General features: G+C 40.7%; 1 protein-coding gene across 11 annotated transcripts in view; it reads right to left on the bottom strand.

The window, feature by feature from the left end:
* LOC145455760 (myoferlin-like) overlaps positions 1-18,595 on the bottom strand; it is an 83,352-nt gene that overhangs the window by 21,451 nt on the left and 43,306 nt on the right. For 7 of the 11 annotated variants that reach the window (XM_080333747.1, XM_080333750.1, XM_080333751.1 and 4 more), the window contains 18 exons: positions 17,696-17,873; positions 17,511-17,635; positions 16,670-16,776; positions 13,812-14,004; positions 13,669-13,736; positions 13,022-13,109; positions 12,187-12,327; positions 12,049-12,117; positions 11,551-11,673; positions 10,670-10,838; positions 9,338-9,474; positions 7,324-7,497; positions 6,158-6,233; positions 5,963-6,094; positions 5,279-5,308; positions 4,431-4,577; positions 3,237-3,415; positions 2,449-2,520 (listed from right to left, as the gene is read on the bottom strand). In XM_080333747.1, the coding sequence (XP_080189873.1) occupies positions 2,449-2,520; positions 3,237-3,415; positions 4,431-4,577; positions 5,279-5,308; positions 5,963-6,094; positions 6,158-6,233; positions 7,324-7,497; positions 9,338-9,474; positions 10,670-10,838; positions 11,551-11,673; positions 12,049-12,117; positions 12,187-12,327; positions 13,022-13,109; positions 13,669-13,736; positions 13,812-14,004; positions 16,670-16,776; positions 17,511-17,635; positions 17,696-17,873 (2,208 nt within the window). The remainder of the gene's footprint in view (positions 1-2,448; positions 2,521-3,236; positions 3,416-4,430; positions 4,578-5,278; positions 5,309-5,962; positions 6,095-6,157; positions 6,234-7,323; positions 7,498-9,337; positions 9,475-10,669; positions 10,839-11,550; positions 11,674-12,048; positions 12,118-12,186; positions 12,328-13,021; positions 13,110-13,668; positions 13,737-13,811; positions 14,005-16,669; positions 16,777-17,510; positions 17,636-17,695; positions 17,874-18,595) is intronic. The other 4 variants (XM_080333749.1, XM_080333753.1, XM_080333744.1 and 1 more) reach the window with 3 other exon arrangements.

The following is an 18,595-nucleotide window of genomic DNA, read 5'->3' as shown; positions in this document are numbered from 1 at the left end:
GCAAATATATTGCGACTTGATGAACATCAATGGCGCTACGATATCTTAGTGTAAAATCCAGTAATCTGGGCGCTATCCAACCCGGGGCTTTGGTGGTGACTGTGAAGTTTAGCATTTGGTAAGTTTCATATTCTATCCAGGGTTGAGGTCACCATATCTCGAGACTGCATACCGCATAGTGGGAACATCGAGAGATACCCTTATTTTATATTACTCATGAACACATCAGTGTTGGGATGACTCGAGTCATGACTTGACTCGAGTCAACCTTTTCGTATGACTTGAATTGACTCGAGTCACTTTGCTAAAATGACTTGACTTGACTCGGCGTAGCAGAAATGTGAATTGACTCGTGACTCGGAGCAAAATTCACGAGTCAATTTCAAGTCATTGTGCAAAGTATCTTGCATATGGTCGGATTGTTCGCGAAATGCTGGGCAGCCCGTGAGAGCGACCAATCAGTCAATGACCGTGCATTTTACTGAGCTTCTACTGTTCTCTCATAATTTAATTGATGACACACGAAGTGATCGAAGCTTACAGCTTACGCTGTCGTAAACTAGTATAGGAAATGATCGAAGCTTACAGCTTACACTGTCGTAAACTAGTATAGGAAAGTAATTTTAGAGAAAAATGTATATTTCTATTCCTTGTTCTTACCTTAACCAAACCTCTTGTTTTATTGAAATTGAATTCGAATATAGTTTATATAGTCCTCGATCATTGGCGTAGGCTCGAATTGTATCATATCCATTTTTAAATGGGTAAAGTATTGCATCTTATCGATTCGTTTCTCTATTCTCTATTATCTTGGCTGGTAACTATAAACTAAGGCTATGTAATTACTTACGTAGTTTATCATACGAATATGTGAGCGATACAGCACCTTCTTGCGTGTATATTTAACTCTATATTCGTTCATCGGTTCAGTATCAACGACTACTCAATCTGTATTTCAGACAGCTAACAAAATGCAATGACGTAAGCATGCCTCATACTTCGAAAAGGCAACTTGACTTGAATTATGACTTGACTCGAGTCACCTCCCAAAATCAAGAGTCTTGAATTGACTCGAGTCACCTTCGAAAATCGATTGACTTGATTTGATTCGAGTCAAAATTCGCAATGACTTGAAATGACTCGTGACTCGAAGGTAGTGACTTAATTCCAACACTGGAACACATTACATCCGAGATCACTTTCTCAAGATGATTCAGACAGGATATAAAACTATCTACTTCTTACGAAATCGAGCGTGGAGGTCGGTGAAAGGGTAAAGATACACCAGTACTATATCTCTTTTGATCGGAATGTATGAAAAGGGTCGTGCGGCGATTCATACATTTGTCTGAGTACTGAGATCAGTCTGTTTATCATGCAATCGGTATATAGATATATATTGAATTGAGTAGTCGCAAGCAAAAACGTAATAATATCTTCATATAAAGAATGCATTCCGAAGAGAAATTTACCATCTGCGAACTGATTTAACATAATAAATTAGAAAAGCGTTCTCCAACCGCATAGATGGAGTAGCAGCGTAATCTAATTTGGACATTGGGTTAGTATCTGCACTGGTGTCTATTATGATCTTAGGCTTAGGTGATATGGTCAATAAGTGATTTGACGAATACCTTTCAGTATATATTATTATATATATTATATAACACTGTGCGAGCACCTATTGTGCCACCATTGCCGATACCAGTTGTAACCAAATGGAATACTAATTTCTGCGTACGACAGCATTGACCGTAGCGCAAAAGACCAATCGGTGAATAGCCCTAAATGACATTCGAATATGCATAGATATTTGATCTTTAGAATACGTGCGTTTCGTCGGACTATAACTGAGGAACTAGCTATTACCATACAATACATTGTCCGATATTACGGTAGCTGTTCGCTGTAAAGTCTTGCTACAATAGTACAACAGTCGCCTACGAAATATGCATTTATAGATTTCTCAACGCCAGGAGAATGCACTCCAACAAAATCAGAAATGGGCTCGGAAGATGCGGTATTGGCCTACTCATTCATCGTCACATTTTCATCCTTCCGGCTTAATGCGGATGTTCGTACCGTACGCATGGAGGAATTACTGGAGGTATCTGGTAACAACGAGATACATCATGACTTTGTCTGGAAACTGAAGTCGAAAAATATCGCAGCGATATTTTATCACAAAATACGTTATCAATCAGGATACAATAACGATTTTGTATGCGTCAATTGATCCACGTGCGTATCCGAATGATGTCCTCACATTCATTCACAATGACATTCACACCCGGCTTATCAAATAGCCGAACCTAGCAGTGGTAAAAGTGCTAGGACAGCATTGTTGTGACCGTGTTTAAAAATAGCGCGTATGATTGACATGCTTGTTTGGAACAAAGTGAGCGGCGAATGCGTGGCATCCATTCATTCGCGTTTCGAGTCAGTTACTTTATTCACGTGTCCCTGCTTGTTTTCAATCAGGTTTCCTCGCGACCGCCGACCAGCAAACGCTAAGGGCATCTGGGTAAAGCGCAGTACATATTACATCCATAATAACGTTCACTATAGGCCGCATGCACTAATAACGTAGTGTTTCTTAACCTGAGCTCCAACAGCATTCTCGGTTGTGTCGTTTTCGGTAGTAATAGCATTCTCGGTATTGACCGGACACCGTATGATCACACCTTATATCACGGGTGGTATATGGGTGTGGACTGTACACACAGTTTTTTCGCACGGTGTAAACCCCCGATCAAAAGCCTGGACATTTCGTCCCATGTGAAATTTTAAGAATCGATTTCTACTTTCGCTTGAAGTATAGTTCGACATGTATCGGAAATCTGTACTTGAATGTGGGCTTTAGTTCAGCTTTTACTTGAGAAGCACAAATGACGAAAGTAATCTAATCTGGTTCAAACGGATTTTCAAATACATTTCCAAATCATTACGGTCTAGAACTCGCTCGTACTGGTTTAAACAATACCTGAGCTTATGCGAAAGCTGATCTCGCATCTAAACCATGCCGTGAACGAGTTTAAGAAAAAAACAAGAATTATAATCTCGAGCTCACTGGTTTCCAGTTTCAACAAGTACGCTCTACTATATGTAAACCCAAATTCGAGTTCAAACACGCCGATGCCCACGGCCTACTATTCCTACCAATACAATCATATATCACAAAGTAATACGACATTGTAATTACGCAGATGTCCACGCTACAAAAAACTTCGACTTACGATGTCATCCTTGTCAAATATTTCTAATATCACGTCCGGTCCGCTGGTGCGTAGGTTATTCAAATCGCCGTAGTAGTCGAACTCCATGATAAGGGTCTGGTCCCAAATCGGGTTGAGAGTATGGCGCACGAGCTCGGTGCGTCGACATTGGTACATGAAACTCACGTACACGAATGGATCTAAACACAGAATCCCGCTGGTATTTTCCTTCATTGGCGAGTAAATGCTGACGGTATGCTAGCCTTACTAAATTAAAAGGATTGAGTGATATTTGAGTTTCGAGTTATACATGCGAGCCGCATTAGGTAGGAGCGAAATGATGGAGATGGATAGCAACCAGAATTATGTCACGCATACAGCTATATAGAGAGATTGACCTACTATGCGGATTAACATTGAATATTCTTGTCCAGAAATAATGGAGTTCAACCTGTGACTCAGATTTAGTGCGATTATATCGGTATTAAACCATGAATATTCGATTTCAGAAGTCTCTAGTCTAGTTTCAGATCATGCCTATTAGATAGGCTTTTTCAGTTCCCACGCGACTGCTGAAAGGAATGCTGAAATAATTTGAGTAACTCCAAGATTATAGAAATGGGTGCGCAATTGCACGTGTGGTTGCATTTAAAACAAAAATCAATATAAAACATACATTTTAAAACATTATTTTTATTGTTTAAAAATTGACAATTGAAAATATTCGGTAAATATGGCTACTACGACGAAAAAGGCTTCGGACCATTGTCACAAACATAGCAAAATTATCTTTAACCGGGACTACATCGTTATGCAGCAATTTTACGGTCGGCCGTCATCATCATCAGAACACCCATTTCGTACCAATGATCTCTATCTACTTGCCCTAACGGTTCAATCGACGACGATTTTGAGGGTTTCAGCAACTGCGCATAGGATCATAGGATCATCCTACATGTTTTTTTGAAAACTATTTACACAATCATGGTATAATTATACAACGCCGGAAACAATTTTGTTTTATGAGAAGTCATTTTTTAAAACACTGTTCAAAACATGTTTCAAACAAAGTGTTTTAAAACATGTTTTAAATATAGTGTTTTAAAACGCAATTTGTTTTAAATCCAACCCTATGAGCATATGATTATAAACACCAAAGATTTGTGTGAATTCCCGAAAGAAGATTAAAAGCTGTCATATGTACACTTTTGTTACCCGAAAAACTGTCCTGATCCATTGGCAGCAAATCTCGACCCTGGTAAACGTACACTCGCAGCTGCAGCTTGATAGCTCCTTCAAAGTGGAGGAAAATGCGTGGTGTCGGCATTTTAGGTAATTTTGCCTTTTTTCCCTTCGCACCACCTTGAAATGATTCCGTGTTAATCAATGAAAGGACACCGGGTTAGAATATTAAAATAGTATCAGGTTAAATCCATGCATTCTGCATTTTATCAGACTATTTCCAATTGCGTGGTTATATCAAATCAATTACCGGAACACATGCGATACCAATCATTACCAATAACGTTTATATCTAGGTAATTGCGATGGTGGCGTTATAATAGAATTACGTCAAGATCTGCGAATTACCGCAGCATACATGAATGGAAATTTGGATTGCAGTGTTCGATTTGGATGTACAAGATAGCGTGTATGCGTTAATAGTACTTCAATGTTGTCTGTATGTCTCTGTGTTGTATTCATATCCAGGAATATCTATCTTGTGACATATATAGCTACTGATATTCCAACTCAAACATCTTGACCTACGGACCAACATTTGTAGAGGCGAGGGCCTAAGGGAAATAGGAACGGCAGAAGACACAAAACACCGCGAATCACATTACCGCTGGTTCAAAAATGCAGAAAGTTCACATGCACGGAACCTTATGATGTAAGTAAATCAATGTGGCACCGCAATTGCTGGATTCTGGTCAGGGTATTACAGTGATTATACTGAAACTTCGGACACATGCAAATCACCCACACTTTTAGTGATCGTATAATTTATGCAAAATTGCTACTCATCCACAATAATTTTCCAGTCGGGATGCAATATTTACCACCGAAGGAAAATAGCGACGATTTTCCTGCTGAAAGAAGTCACATCAGTAACGGTATATCAATAGCAAGGAGACGCGACCGGACGTGATCTAAAGCTCACTAACATTTTTGTAGTCAATCAAACAGAAAAACAGCGGATGACGAGATCGCACGCGTCGTCCCAGACAAATTTCTTGGAAACTTTCACTTGAGTATCATTGGCCGCTACTGCGGGCCCTTTCACATGTCAGGCCTTGTAACACGCCAGAGCTCATACCACAATCGTGGAATTTATGTAACGGAGCGGGGGTTGTTAAACAGGTCCGCGGACAACTTGTAAGAGGTCCGTGTCAGGCCAATGATGAAACTGCATGTATAAACTATAACACTGCACATATTCTTGGCACAATTGACTTAATTATTGACATGACTGACCATGGCTGAGCGGGAGTATGGACCTTTTTATCTAGGTCACAATAGCGAGTCAACGTATCCAACCGAAAAAATTTAGGGGTTCGTTCTGAAAAAAAGTTCAGGAGCTCATGTCCCGGGGACAATGGTCCTGACGCATCAGTCATCTCAAATTCGCAGCGGCACCGTAATAGAAGCGCGCCGATTTTTTACGATAGCTATTTTTCCGATCCGTATTTTCATTCCTGTATAGTCAGTCATTAGATGCAAAGCGTTCGTAAGCAATATCGCACTTGGTTGTTCTTTCTTTTTCTTTTTCGCCTTTTTCTTCTTCTTGGTTGCCGTCTCCTCTGTATGTTCGTCGGCGGATGTCAAAGGCCCTTCCTCTACTTTCGGCAATTCGAGACTGACTCGCGGGCCATCGTCTGCAGGTGGGTTAAGCAATCAATTGGTTAAAAGTCGAGCAGGAACATCCGTAAAACTCATACCTTCGCCCAATGTTGTTTGTTCTTCGCCAGAGGCTGAAGCTGGATCTTCGGGTAAGTCAATCGCGCCGTGGGCATCCTAGAAACAACACGCCCTTATTCACTAGCGTTAGCTGAACGGATATGAATTAGGATGCCTGGTTGGCAAGGAGTATCGATTCCGGAGAGAGTCTATACCAGCGGTTCTCAACCTTTTTGTATTCGCGGACCCCCCGAAGTTTTAGTTCAAATATAGCTCAATTATCGTAAGATCGTCATCTGTCTTGTGCAAATGATAATTGAATGCTAGTGATAAACAGCAACAAAATGACTTTTCTTGAAAATAACATCAACATTGACTTTTATTTTTCAAAGCGAATTCTGCAGCTGCATTTCTTGAAATACGTGGTTGTGTCTTGAAAATCCACGCCTTCGATTTGACATGAACGAGTGCTGAAAATCCATTTAGACAAAGAAAGGAGGTGGCGAATGTAATAGTGACGCGTAACGCTTCCGACGGAAAATTTGGGTATGATCGCAACAATTATGACATCAAAATTTAGTTGATGACGATTACCCATGACGAGTGTCAGCCGAAAATGTTCGGGTTTATTTCAATATGAAGATATACTATTCAATATGCAATACGATATGATTGTTGATATACGATTGTTGATATAGAATGTCGCTTCCAATTCTCTACTGGTTACTCACGATTACCCCTGACGAGTGTCACCCGAATATTCATTTCAATATGAATATCCTATTCTATTGTATATTGAAGTTCTGCGCCTCCAAGGAGCTCTTCAAATATACTATTCAATTAAATATAATTTCTACACGTCCACACGTATTGCTCACTTTTTTAATCTATTTCGACGAAGAAAGAGGAGAGAGAAAAAGAGCGTATGAGAACAAGAAAACGATTTTTTTACATATGTGATACATACATATGTCGTTTGACGCTAGAATTTAATATATGCATTTGATACCATAAAAAGAGGTATAAGATTTCAAATAGTTTATTGCCACCTGACCGCACGAGTGTACGGCGTTCGAAAACAGGTATTTCCGATCATACGATGGAAGTCCGAAATGAAAAGCGAAAAGAACTCGAAGTAATGGGCATTGCAAATCATTTTTATCCTTCATCACATTTAAGCGTTATACGACCATAATCATACACTCACCACCAAGGGCCTGTCGAGATTAAATATGGCGGCCGAGCCTCTGACTTCGTCCGCGATCATCTTGCGCATCCAGCGGCGCCGTCGGACCATGTCCAAGGTTTTTGCATTGGGGTGGTATGTGCTTCTGCCGGTCTTTGCGTATTCCCAGCCCTCCTCTATCGCCATCAGTTCACGCTGTCACGGATAGAAAGTATGTCAGTCTTATAATTTTAATGGGCAGGAACATCACGCATAATCAAATAGCGAACAAAAAGGTAGTATTAGTATAGGGAGGCCATCGATAGTATACTATATATAGTATGGATGGTCTGAACCTTTGAAAGGTTCAGGTTCGTGTGAATTCGAACGTGAACCTCATGACGTCACGTGACGTCATATTGCTAATTCCAACCCTATCTTTCAATGAAGTGATAGCCTATATATTAATGTACAGTGTACACGATACGTAGCGACGACTCGGGCCGCATAATGCCACAATGCTGAAGTACATATTGACGTTTTAAATGTCGCTAAATGTATCAACTCAGGCAATCCAAGGATATAATACTCCCATAAAATCAATATCTTCCGTCGCTTTGCCAACAATTTCGACGAGGACTTACCAGGGAATATAAGCTTACGCCTTAACGGTCTAGGCCAGACCGGACAATGTATTCGGCATCTGATATATGCTACATTGATATTGAGCAGAGTGTAAAACGGATTTCTATACTTGCTACCGATATTACGCCATTAACACTTTATACAGCAGTAGCCAACACCTCGATCGCACTGATTTGGTGTTAATGATGCAGAAAAGATATGAAGTCAAGATTGACCCCGTACACCTGCTAAATTTGTTACATCACAAAACGATGTCAATCCCATTGATTGGCTGAATAAGCATCATTTGCTGACTACGTATTTCGCTCGTGATGTTGTGTGATTGCGGGTCAAGCTCACAGCAGAGAGTCACTAAATATTCACAAACGGAAAGTTGAATATTTCGAGCAAACTTTTGTAACAAAGCAAGTAAAACTTTGAGATTGTCAAGGTGCTTGCGAGTTCAGTTTTCATTTTTTATGCTGACCGCGCCATGTATAGAGTGCTGGCACTCAGTTGAAATGCAATAAACTTCAACCAAAGATGTTACAATGAAATTGAAGTTGTAATATATGAAAAAAGTTCACAGTGTAGAACCTACCAAGGGAACGCAAACCTCTCAATTTCCGAGGTTCACACACAGAACGCAAACGTGAACCTCACGTTCACACCATCCCTACTATATAGTATTTGCTTAATTAGCCAACGTCTAGTGGGCATTAGCATGTCATTTGCATGTGCTCGAGCGGTTGTACTAAACACACGACTTGTACTACAAAACAGCGAGTGTCGTCCGCGGTAGGATTACCGTTAGGTTGGACTGCGTTCCATCCATGATTGAGAGTGAATTAGCATTCCACCTTATATGGCGAAAAACGTGTAGCAGCTTATATGGAGAATATGCACGCCCTTTTAAGTTACATTTATCTGCTATCGACGAGTTTTTTTATCGTAGATGGGAACCAGGGATCGTCTAGTGCTGATTTTGCATTTCTGTTGCATAGGCGTATGTTGATTACAACAGTGCAATTTTACATTTCGGTTTATCATACATGAAAACAAGAAGAGATCCATAAATTTAAAGAAAGGTAGATATTTATATTAATGGTGCAGTGGAGTCAGCGACATTAATTTATGATAGTATCGCTAGTGTTATACCTTTTCATGCATGTATCGGAAATTACTGACACGTCCCAACGATGCGCGATAACCTCTTCAACATTTGGCTCATATTATACGGTAAGGCGATGTTTTTAACCGCTCTGCTATCATTTTCTTGCAAAGTGAAAAAAAAATGAACTATGAAGCCACTTGATGATGTGATCTTATGTGATAAATTGCGTTATACTAGAAATATCGAATTCTTGTCGATTTCACGGACACGACGCTTAATGCCAGCAGACGCGAATTCAAGATAGACTTTGCAGCATACCTCTTTCCTCGCTTGTATTTTCGCGTCCACGCACTTTTTCGTGCGCACCCATCTCCGTCTTCTGTTAAGGTGAAAAACTTTCTCGATCGTTTGCCATACTGGATTCTCTTCCTCCGTCGTGACCGTATATTCCCAGCCTATCGTAGTGACGCCATTAGGATTTCGCCCGTAATTGGTACGTCAGTATATCGACGGGGGATTCTTGTTACGTCGCATTGTCGCACTGACATGAAACCCTGAATCCTCGTTTCTGCTATTAAGGGACTGGAAGCCACCGATATTATATTTGTCAGACGCAAAACGTGAAGAGGCATAGTTACAGGAAACGTGTTTGGCGAAATTGCCTTTGAGTTTTTGCTGTGTTTGATATTTGTCCTATAATGCAGACACTTGTACGCGTTACGTAAACACGCGAGTATTATTCACCTCCACGATACATAGTCACTTTGGAATTTTGAAGGGACTTGACTGACCTAACGAAAGATAAAGAGCACTGTCATATCGCGATACCACAAGTGATTTTTTTTATTGGTGTATAGCAGAAAAGTGGTTACGTCAATATGACTTGATCGCGAAAATATGCCGATCAGAAATTGGTTACGGCGGGCAGGGTAGAGGGACGAAATGCCGCATCTCACATTAATTTCAATTACGTATAATTTACAAACATGAATTGAACTGTGTGCGGAATTGCGAAAGAACGGTATATTCCTAGTATCGCTGTTGGAGACCGCTGTGATTCTATAGTATAGGATTGCGCAGCATTTGGGTGCGGGACTACTAGAACAGGTGTTTCGGAGACGGCCATTTCCGCTCAGGGAAACTTGAAGACGCAACGTTTTGACAAACATGCCGCCCCAAATCTCCGTCACTGGTTCGACAAAACCTTCCATATTGACAGGTGCGGTCGTCAGAATGGACGTCACGTATAATCCCGATTGCTGCTACCTTTTCAGTACCATAAATGGCCGTAAAACATAGCATACTGCATTAAAACTAAGTTATTTCGATGTGCGAGGTCTGGGTCGCGAGAATTCCATAAAACTCGGATTTGTGTCGAGGTCTCTTAACTGAACCGTCTGGTGTATAGTATACACGTTTTTGCGACGCGTAATTTATTGCATATAAAGCAACAAATGAGCCTTGATTTTCGATTGCCAAATACGTTACTACCCAGAATTGTCATGCATCGTCGCTATCAATATTGTCTCAACTTTATAAATGCTCATATCGACAAATATTTCCGTCTGGACGCATTTAGTTTGTCTATAGTAAGCTGTTGTAACTCTCCAAGCAAGTAAATCGCATAAAAGAATATACGACTTTATTCACCGTCTTCATCGCAGGCTCTGTTGCAATCGACTTCCCAATCATCTTGCCACATCCATCCTATCTGACAATCGATGACGTTCAGATTGGGAATTTGTTCTCCCTTTACGTTCAGAAATCCTTCGATCTCCCACGAGCCGCCGGGAAATCTGTACTGCACTTCGTGCGCTTCCTGTCACGAAAAAGAATTAGGAATCCAAAATCAACTTATATTGAAGCGAATTCACGTTCATGAAACATTGAAAGAGTCGCCCTGAATGTTCACCAAATGTAATACAATCGACTAATTAACAAAAGATGCTAAAATACGACTGGCTGATTTGTATAAAGCGATATATAATTCTAATTGTCACAACTGAAAAGCTTGTCTAAAATTCCAGAATTCTTCAGGACAGACGGTATATTAACGTAATCCTTTAACACACTCAGAAGATCTGAAGAATAAGGAGATGTGAGATATACACACAAGAGAAAAGCATGTATGATCGACAATAATCAGATTCCCCATAGCAATAATTGAGATGTATACATAAATCATAATCGGTAATAGAAGCCATTGGTAAAGTTGATAGCCTTATGCAGAGTGCAGTAGCCTATACAGGACTGAAACTTGAGTTAACAAAGTAATGAAACATAGTGCATTTGAAATGACTTTTAAACGCTTGTTAAAACTCAGAAAGGCTCCAGTCAGGAATACGTTAGTGAACACGCTCAGTAGAAGTATACAGGGACAGAAAAGGTGTAAAACACGTATTATTTATAAATTAGTATCCATTCCTAGAAACAGCAAAGAAAAATACCAAGATGGTGATTAGGAGAAGAACAAATCAATGTAAGACTCTCTGTGGCATGAGGTAACGTTATCCCGAAGATAAAAATCAAACCTCAATGTACACATCAAATCCAGAGGACGCATCAAAACGCATGGACGTGGTCGGGCTCACAAACCAATCTTCGTCCCATTGCCACCCCGGTGGGCAGTTGAATTTTTGCTTCGGAAGTGCAATCTACCAAGCGAACAAAATGCGGTTTGTTACTTTGATGTAAGATGGAATGAATCGAGAATCGTAAAATATTTAGATTTCAGATGTACTGGAGTTGTATTATACCAGACAAAAGAGTCAGTCAGTACATTGGTTTCATAAGATTCTAGGATTGGGACTTAGATCAGCATCTGCATATATACATATCACGTATAGTCGAGAAAAAAATTAAGTAATCACACAATTTGAAGGACTCATTTCAGATTAAACTAAAGCAGTGAGCGCCCATACAATGACGACCTATCCCTGACAGCAAAATTGTAGAAGGGATGATGATTAACGCCGTCGGGATCGAACAGATGTGACTTCAGAGTATCCATGTTATTCAAAATATCTAACCTCGTTGGTCCTGTCTTTAAATCCGTCAGCAGTCCATCCCTTTACGGGAACTTTCATTTCCGTCTCATACTGTAATTTTAATAGTTAGAATAATATAGAATTCCTTCGAATCACGCTTAACCGCAGGCGTTCATATACCGTGTCTGCGTAAACGGACACTTGACCGCGCGATGAAAAGTTGAAATCCTCCTGATCGGACGCTTTACCGAGCCATATCGACGCTTGAAGCTGGCAGGCGATCTTGTAATTCTTTTTGCTCTTCAATTTCGCGGTAGGATACTAAACCATCGAAAGTGCAACCGTGTGAGAGCACGTACAGGTACAGTACAGGTTTATTTTGACTACGAAATGTGAATGCTATATGTCAGGAGATCATAAAGTATGGGTCTCGAACGGTATAATTTGGGTCTAATATTTGTTGAATTTTTTGTAACAAACAAATTCTGCTTGGGAAGGGTTTGTACATGTACATATCTGAGGTCACTGTGTTGGATACTATCGCCAATAAGCGACACACGTAGAAAATTTGGAGAAAGCTGGTACGCTTTACTGTATGGGTTGGGTATGCATCGAGCTGGTGAGGGATTATGAGACACGGGTAAATACGAGGCCAGCCACTTTCCGCGCCGGGACTTATCAAGACATTAAAGTTTTGGCCCAATAGCAGCATTAATCTGATATTGTAGATTTCTAGTCACTATGGATATCTGAGCTTGTTCCATCGCAAGTGGCGCAAGCATCGCTATGCAGCAGCTTGTGTAGATTACATGCCGCACCGCGCAAATGCTGCAAATAACAGAGTACGCTGAAAAGGTCGCAAATTTAAGGAATCCACGCATATGACAACCAAGTATCAAATTGTATACGACACTGCCAGCCGCGTAACGAGTCGAATAGGATCCATCAAATTTCGCGCAATCGTTATTCGAGTGTATTCGGAGCAATAAGTTACATTACATCGTCGATTCGTTACCTTCAGAAATATGTTTTGCATTTTGCCGCACATTCGCCCGCAATACTGTGGACGTTCCTTCGCAAATAAAACTTCGTTCGCCGGTATCCTATTCAAAATATGAAAGTGCAGGCTGAGATGATCCCAAAATTTAGTCTACCAACACCGTACCGCATCGCTGCTGTTACACAGCCGCCTGATTACGGTATTATATTATATGAAAATTATAGTGATATAACCTTCTTAGAGCGTGCTTATTTCAACAATTAGACGGGAAACACGTCTCATTCGTAGGCCTAATTCCGAAGGAGGCTAATCAGGAAATTTCGCAGCAATCCACACATTCATATTGCCAAATATATTCCACTCTGAGCTTTCCGACTGACGCTCATCAGAAGTGAACGTGATTAACTGCAATTCACCAAAGTAAGAATTCAGGATACATGACATATATAAATGTATACAATATGTAATATATATGCAATATGTATCTATAGAATATACAACTATAGAATTTTGTTAACGGCATGTAGTGACATTAACACTAGATGAGAGTCAGGCGAAAAGCTTCGAGTTGGGCTAATAAGCCAAAAGGAATACATTGTTGGTTGGGGTATTAAAGTTTTCTACCTAGAACAGCTAAAATAAGAAATTATATCCAGGCTTACCTGGCATACGCTACTCTTTTATTATCGGACAGCATCCAGATAATGATATCAGGCATGCTGGACTGCGGCTAAATGACAAATGACAGCAAGTTACGGAATGACTGCAAAGACTGTCCACAGTGCCCAGTGCCGAAAATCTCTACCTCGTTAGCCAAGTCTCGTAACCGCTCAACGTAATCTTCCAGCGCGGCCACGGCCTCGCTCGCGTCCGTGCATGTTTGCCGGAGTTCGGCCGCCTCTGTGCGGATAGAAGCCAATTGCTGCACGCGTTGGCTATAAAGCCGATAATCCAAGGAATTGGACACGGCGCGGCCACGAGGGTCTGGAATTCCCTTGCTGAAAATCACGAGTGCAGGATGAATGCCACATATTGTTTTCTGAAGGCTTGCCCCTAAACTTCATGTAGAGCAGCGGCTCCGAACGTGGGCGATATCTCCCCCAGGGGGCGCTTTTCAGAAACAAAGGGACGACTGGGGGCGAAAATGCTAGAACGTGAGATAGAGGGGAGATGTCGTACCGATGGATCAAGAATTGCAAAATTATCTCTGGCCCCCAAATCTTCAGCCGATAAAAGCAAATCTTTTGCTGGTTCCACACTTTGATGCAAGCTCTACCTACCGGATATATATACATGAATATCCACCAATCGAAAAAATATTTATGAAAGTTCAAAATTTGTTGCTGGAACGTATCATCGGTCCCAGCCCGGTTGGTCGGAAGGAACACGACCTGGGAATCTATGAGACATACGCTTAAAAACTTGAATGTTCCAACTATTCTTGTTACTCAGCTAGCCAAAAAAGAATGTTTGGTCGTAACCGTCGAGAAAATGGAATGAAAAATACATCAAATTTTGACATGAAACCACGTTTCGATGTGAGCACAAACTTACAAATTTGAGGATATATACACATTGTCCGTACATCGAGATTTTGACTTTCAAATAGCTCATTATAGCGATAAAACATCACAGTTAAATATTAAATACTGCGTTTCTGTGTGTAGACGTGTATCTGTTGTTGCATGACTAGTTATTCCAACTATGTTGCTTGATCTAGCTATTGTGTCATTGTCCTCGAATGTACAAATTATGTATTTGAATTGGAAAAAGTCCCTCCAAGGATATAGTATTGAATAAAATATATGTGCCGTTATATAGCCTAGTACAAGCCCTACACTTCACATTAAAATTATTGTAGCTTTGTTCGTGTTGAATGTTACACAGAAAAATGAATGCGTCGATCGAAATTTCTTTTACACTCCATAAACAGAAAGCATCTGTCATAGACCACAACACTCGTGCAGGTCGAAGTTTTTGGCATGTGAGGAAACATTATGCCAGCATGCAATTGCAGACAAATTCACGGAGCGAAATCATGGGAAAATGCACGTGAAGACTGCTTATTCTGCAAATGACCCGAGAGTTGACTAGACACGGTCAACCTAACGGGAAGTAGACGCGGAAACCGGTTCTCCGAGCACCTACTCGGATAAATGACCTTTTTTAGTCAATTCACTAGCGATCAGAGTTGATTGAAAAAATGTCCCGTATGTCCTCTTTTTCGTATCCGTAAATATTGGGGGGCGAAAATTTGTGACGAGCTTGATAAGGGGGCGATTAGTCGAAGAAGGTTGGGAACCACTGATGTAGGGTACAATACACTGAAAATCCATGGGTCGTAAATGCATTCAGCAGATTTCCGCCATAGGAAAACAAAGTACTATGTATACTTTTTTACTTGATGTTTTGCGGCATATACACCGACTCATGATGACTGACACACACACACACACACACACACACACACACACACACACACACACACACGATCTATGCATATGCACACCAACCACGAGTTCATGATATACATATGCCGCTGGACAAGGAAGGCTTTTTTAAATCTTGCACCACCACTCCATCGTGCTATCCCACCAAGCGGGGAAGCCATGGATACCAGTGTTACCAATCAGGACTTTGTTCTGACCCACCCGGGGAGCCCACGACCTACCGATCAAGAAGCCAGACGTTTTACTATTACGCTATCTTGTCGGTCATAGAGTACTGGTTCTTGACATAGGCCACCATATCAATAACTCTGTACCCCAGCATTCAAGTACCGCTATTTATACGCGGTAATTTATCCAGTCTGGGCCTTCAAACAGTGCTAAATCTTGTATTTCAGGTGAGACGTCTCGTATTATTCAATTCTATTAGTCATTGAATATACTATCCAATTGTATATGGAAGTTATGTACCTCCAAGAAGCTCTTCAATTCTATTAGTGGTTTCGAACCTTATCCCGTATCGTATGTAGTACTATAGTTCTACTTCTCCATCAGTGGTACATCAAATGAGCAGATGATTTTAGCAATAATCTCATGCTCGTTGTTCTACGGCACGCGACTTGCACACGGTAGACCAAGCCTAATTTGTTTTGTTGTCGGAAACAAATTCATAAAAAGAGAAATCACGAAAATTTTATTAGGCTGTCAAATTGATTGATCATGCCATTCGATAAAATAGCAAAATAGGAAACAGTTTGTTTCAAAACATCCGCCCCACGCTTATTCCATATTCGTGCCACGAATCGATAGCAAGTGTGCGTTGGTTCTTATGGAACGTAAGCCCTAGCAGTAAACACTGTTGAACATGCAACAGTTTATACCCGCTCGGGAATGGAGAAATCCATATTCAGGCATGGTAATTCATATCACGTTTGATTCCTTTTACTTCATTCGTATCGCGAATTAATATTCTTTGATACAATATATTCCGGGTTAGAGGCGTTTATAAATAGAACTAGTGCGCTGCCGCGCATGCCGTAACCATGCAAGCTTTGGCATGCTTATAATATGTGATCATATTGCCTTCAATGCCCCAAAACCGTAGTTGAGATACTGAACCTGTCATTCAAAATCTTATATTTCGCGACGAAAGCGTTTTCTCACTAACGAAGCGGTATGCAGCATACACCATTTGTCAAATACAACATGATCTCACTTGCAAGCCAGAAGCAGTTCATTGAGGACTTCGACAATCTCAGAGGCAATTTCAACTTCATCGCACGAATCGGCCATCATTTTCTTGATCCGGGCAATGGCATTTTCCTGAACACAGAATCAGTGGATATATTTCATATAGCCGAAAATAGGTATAGCCACGATGAGTAAAGAGTGTATAACTAAACTGACAAGGTATGCATTTGCCGGTATGCAGGAAGACTTCAATGCGTCTGTATTCAAAGTTTGGAATGAATCGGAGGTACTGTGTTCTATGTAGGCCTGGCCAACTCTACGAAAGTCAAAGACCAAAGACCACCTCGACTATACCATTACCGTTTTGTGCGGATCGCCTTCATTTCGTGCCTGAGAATTTACAGCAACCAACCGCGTTATACCTGTTTCGAACATGCTAAAAGATTACATTGAGTCGACATATAGCATAGCCCTTCAAATTGTAATGAGTAGCATTGCGATTCGAGCGTCAGGTCTTGCGAGCCATGGATGCTAACAGCGATTTGAACTTTGGGTGGCGCTAATATGTTTTGATTTACCACGATGAAAGGATGCTGCTCGTGGTGTCGCAGTGAAACTGTAATTTTGCACCTCTTTTGAAAGCTTTTTGCTGTCTAGATGTCAATGCAATCTTCAAAATTTTGACAATGTAACATACGCCGTATCGTATGTACAACTGCTGCTCCCAATAAGCGTCAGTTGAATAAATTGAAATATGAATGTGTTGTTCGTTGCAATATTCAAATTCAGTACCACGAGGAACTTATTTAGTGCTCAAAAGAAAAATCGAACTAATATGCTGCCAAGAATAGCAACAGAACACTCACCACATTCGATAAGATATGCATAAGCACATTGAGCGCGTGGTAGCGGAATCCCACATCTTCCCACTGCGAAGTCACGCACACCACAGGCTTCTTAGACCCCCACGGAATGTAGTAGTAGTAGGTTCCTTCGAAGTACCAAGCCGTTATTTTATGACCTTCTCTATATGTGTGTAGTGAGTACTTGCCTCCGAAAATGGCCTGGGCCGGTTCCGTGGTCGACGAGATCGCCTGAGTTTCGTTGTCGAATTTGTTCCCGTAATTTCCGATCGAAACTTCGAATTCGATCGGTTCGTCCGCTTTTTCGATCATGCTCGCTTCTTGGAACGCGACGATGAGACGGAACCTCCGACGACGAAGGTATTTCTGTAACCGTCGTGCAATCAAGATAAACGAATGTTGCTGCAGCAATACTCTTTCAGTAATAAAGTAACATACAAAACAGGTGGCGGAGTTGCTGTAGTTTTGTAATTGTGATTATTGTTTCTATTTTGTTGTGATAATTATATTTCCGCCGCTGCGATTGAAATTAGTTAAAATGAGTGAAGACATTTTAATGAGGTCGAAAAACTAGAAAGTAATTGTAATTTAGGGTCTTGAAGCAATCGTGTTTGTATACTTTGCAATGTAATGGTAATTTAATTGCATTAGTAACTGTAATATAATCATACTTGATAACGGGTATTTATCCAACCTTGTCTTAGTCATCAAGTGGCACACCAATACGGGCAGCAGATTTGGAGTAACAGTAATTGTTACTGATTCTAATTTATAATGATAATTATATTATATCCCCTCTAACTGCAGTTAGTAGGAATTCATAAAGTCGAAATATTGGAAAACACTTGCAATTTCGGAGCTTGAAGAAATTGTAATTGTAGACTTTGGAATGTAATTGTATGTGTAACTGTAGCTGTAATTTAATGAACATTGAATTCGCATATTACACCAACCTTGTCAGGTGGTCTACCTTGCTTGTTGGTTTGGTCAGTTGGAATAGCTGGTATAGCTGATCCAGATCCTAATTACCAGACTGAGCAATCGAAAAGTTGCGTAATTAGTGGTCCAGCTGGCGACCCGTGCGCTGA

Source organism: Botryllus schlosseri, chromosome 14 (assembly GCF_051294905.1).
Source record: "Botryllus schlosseri isolate E-star chromosome 14, Bs_hap1, whole genome shotgun sequence".
In the NCBI taxonomy this organism is placed as follows: Eukaryota; Metazoa; Chordata; class Ascidiacea; order Stolidobranchia; family Styelidae; genus Botryllus; species Botryllus schlosseri.
Note: the sequence above shows the minus strand (reverse complement) of the source record. Positions and strands in the feature narration are given on the sequence as shown.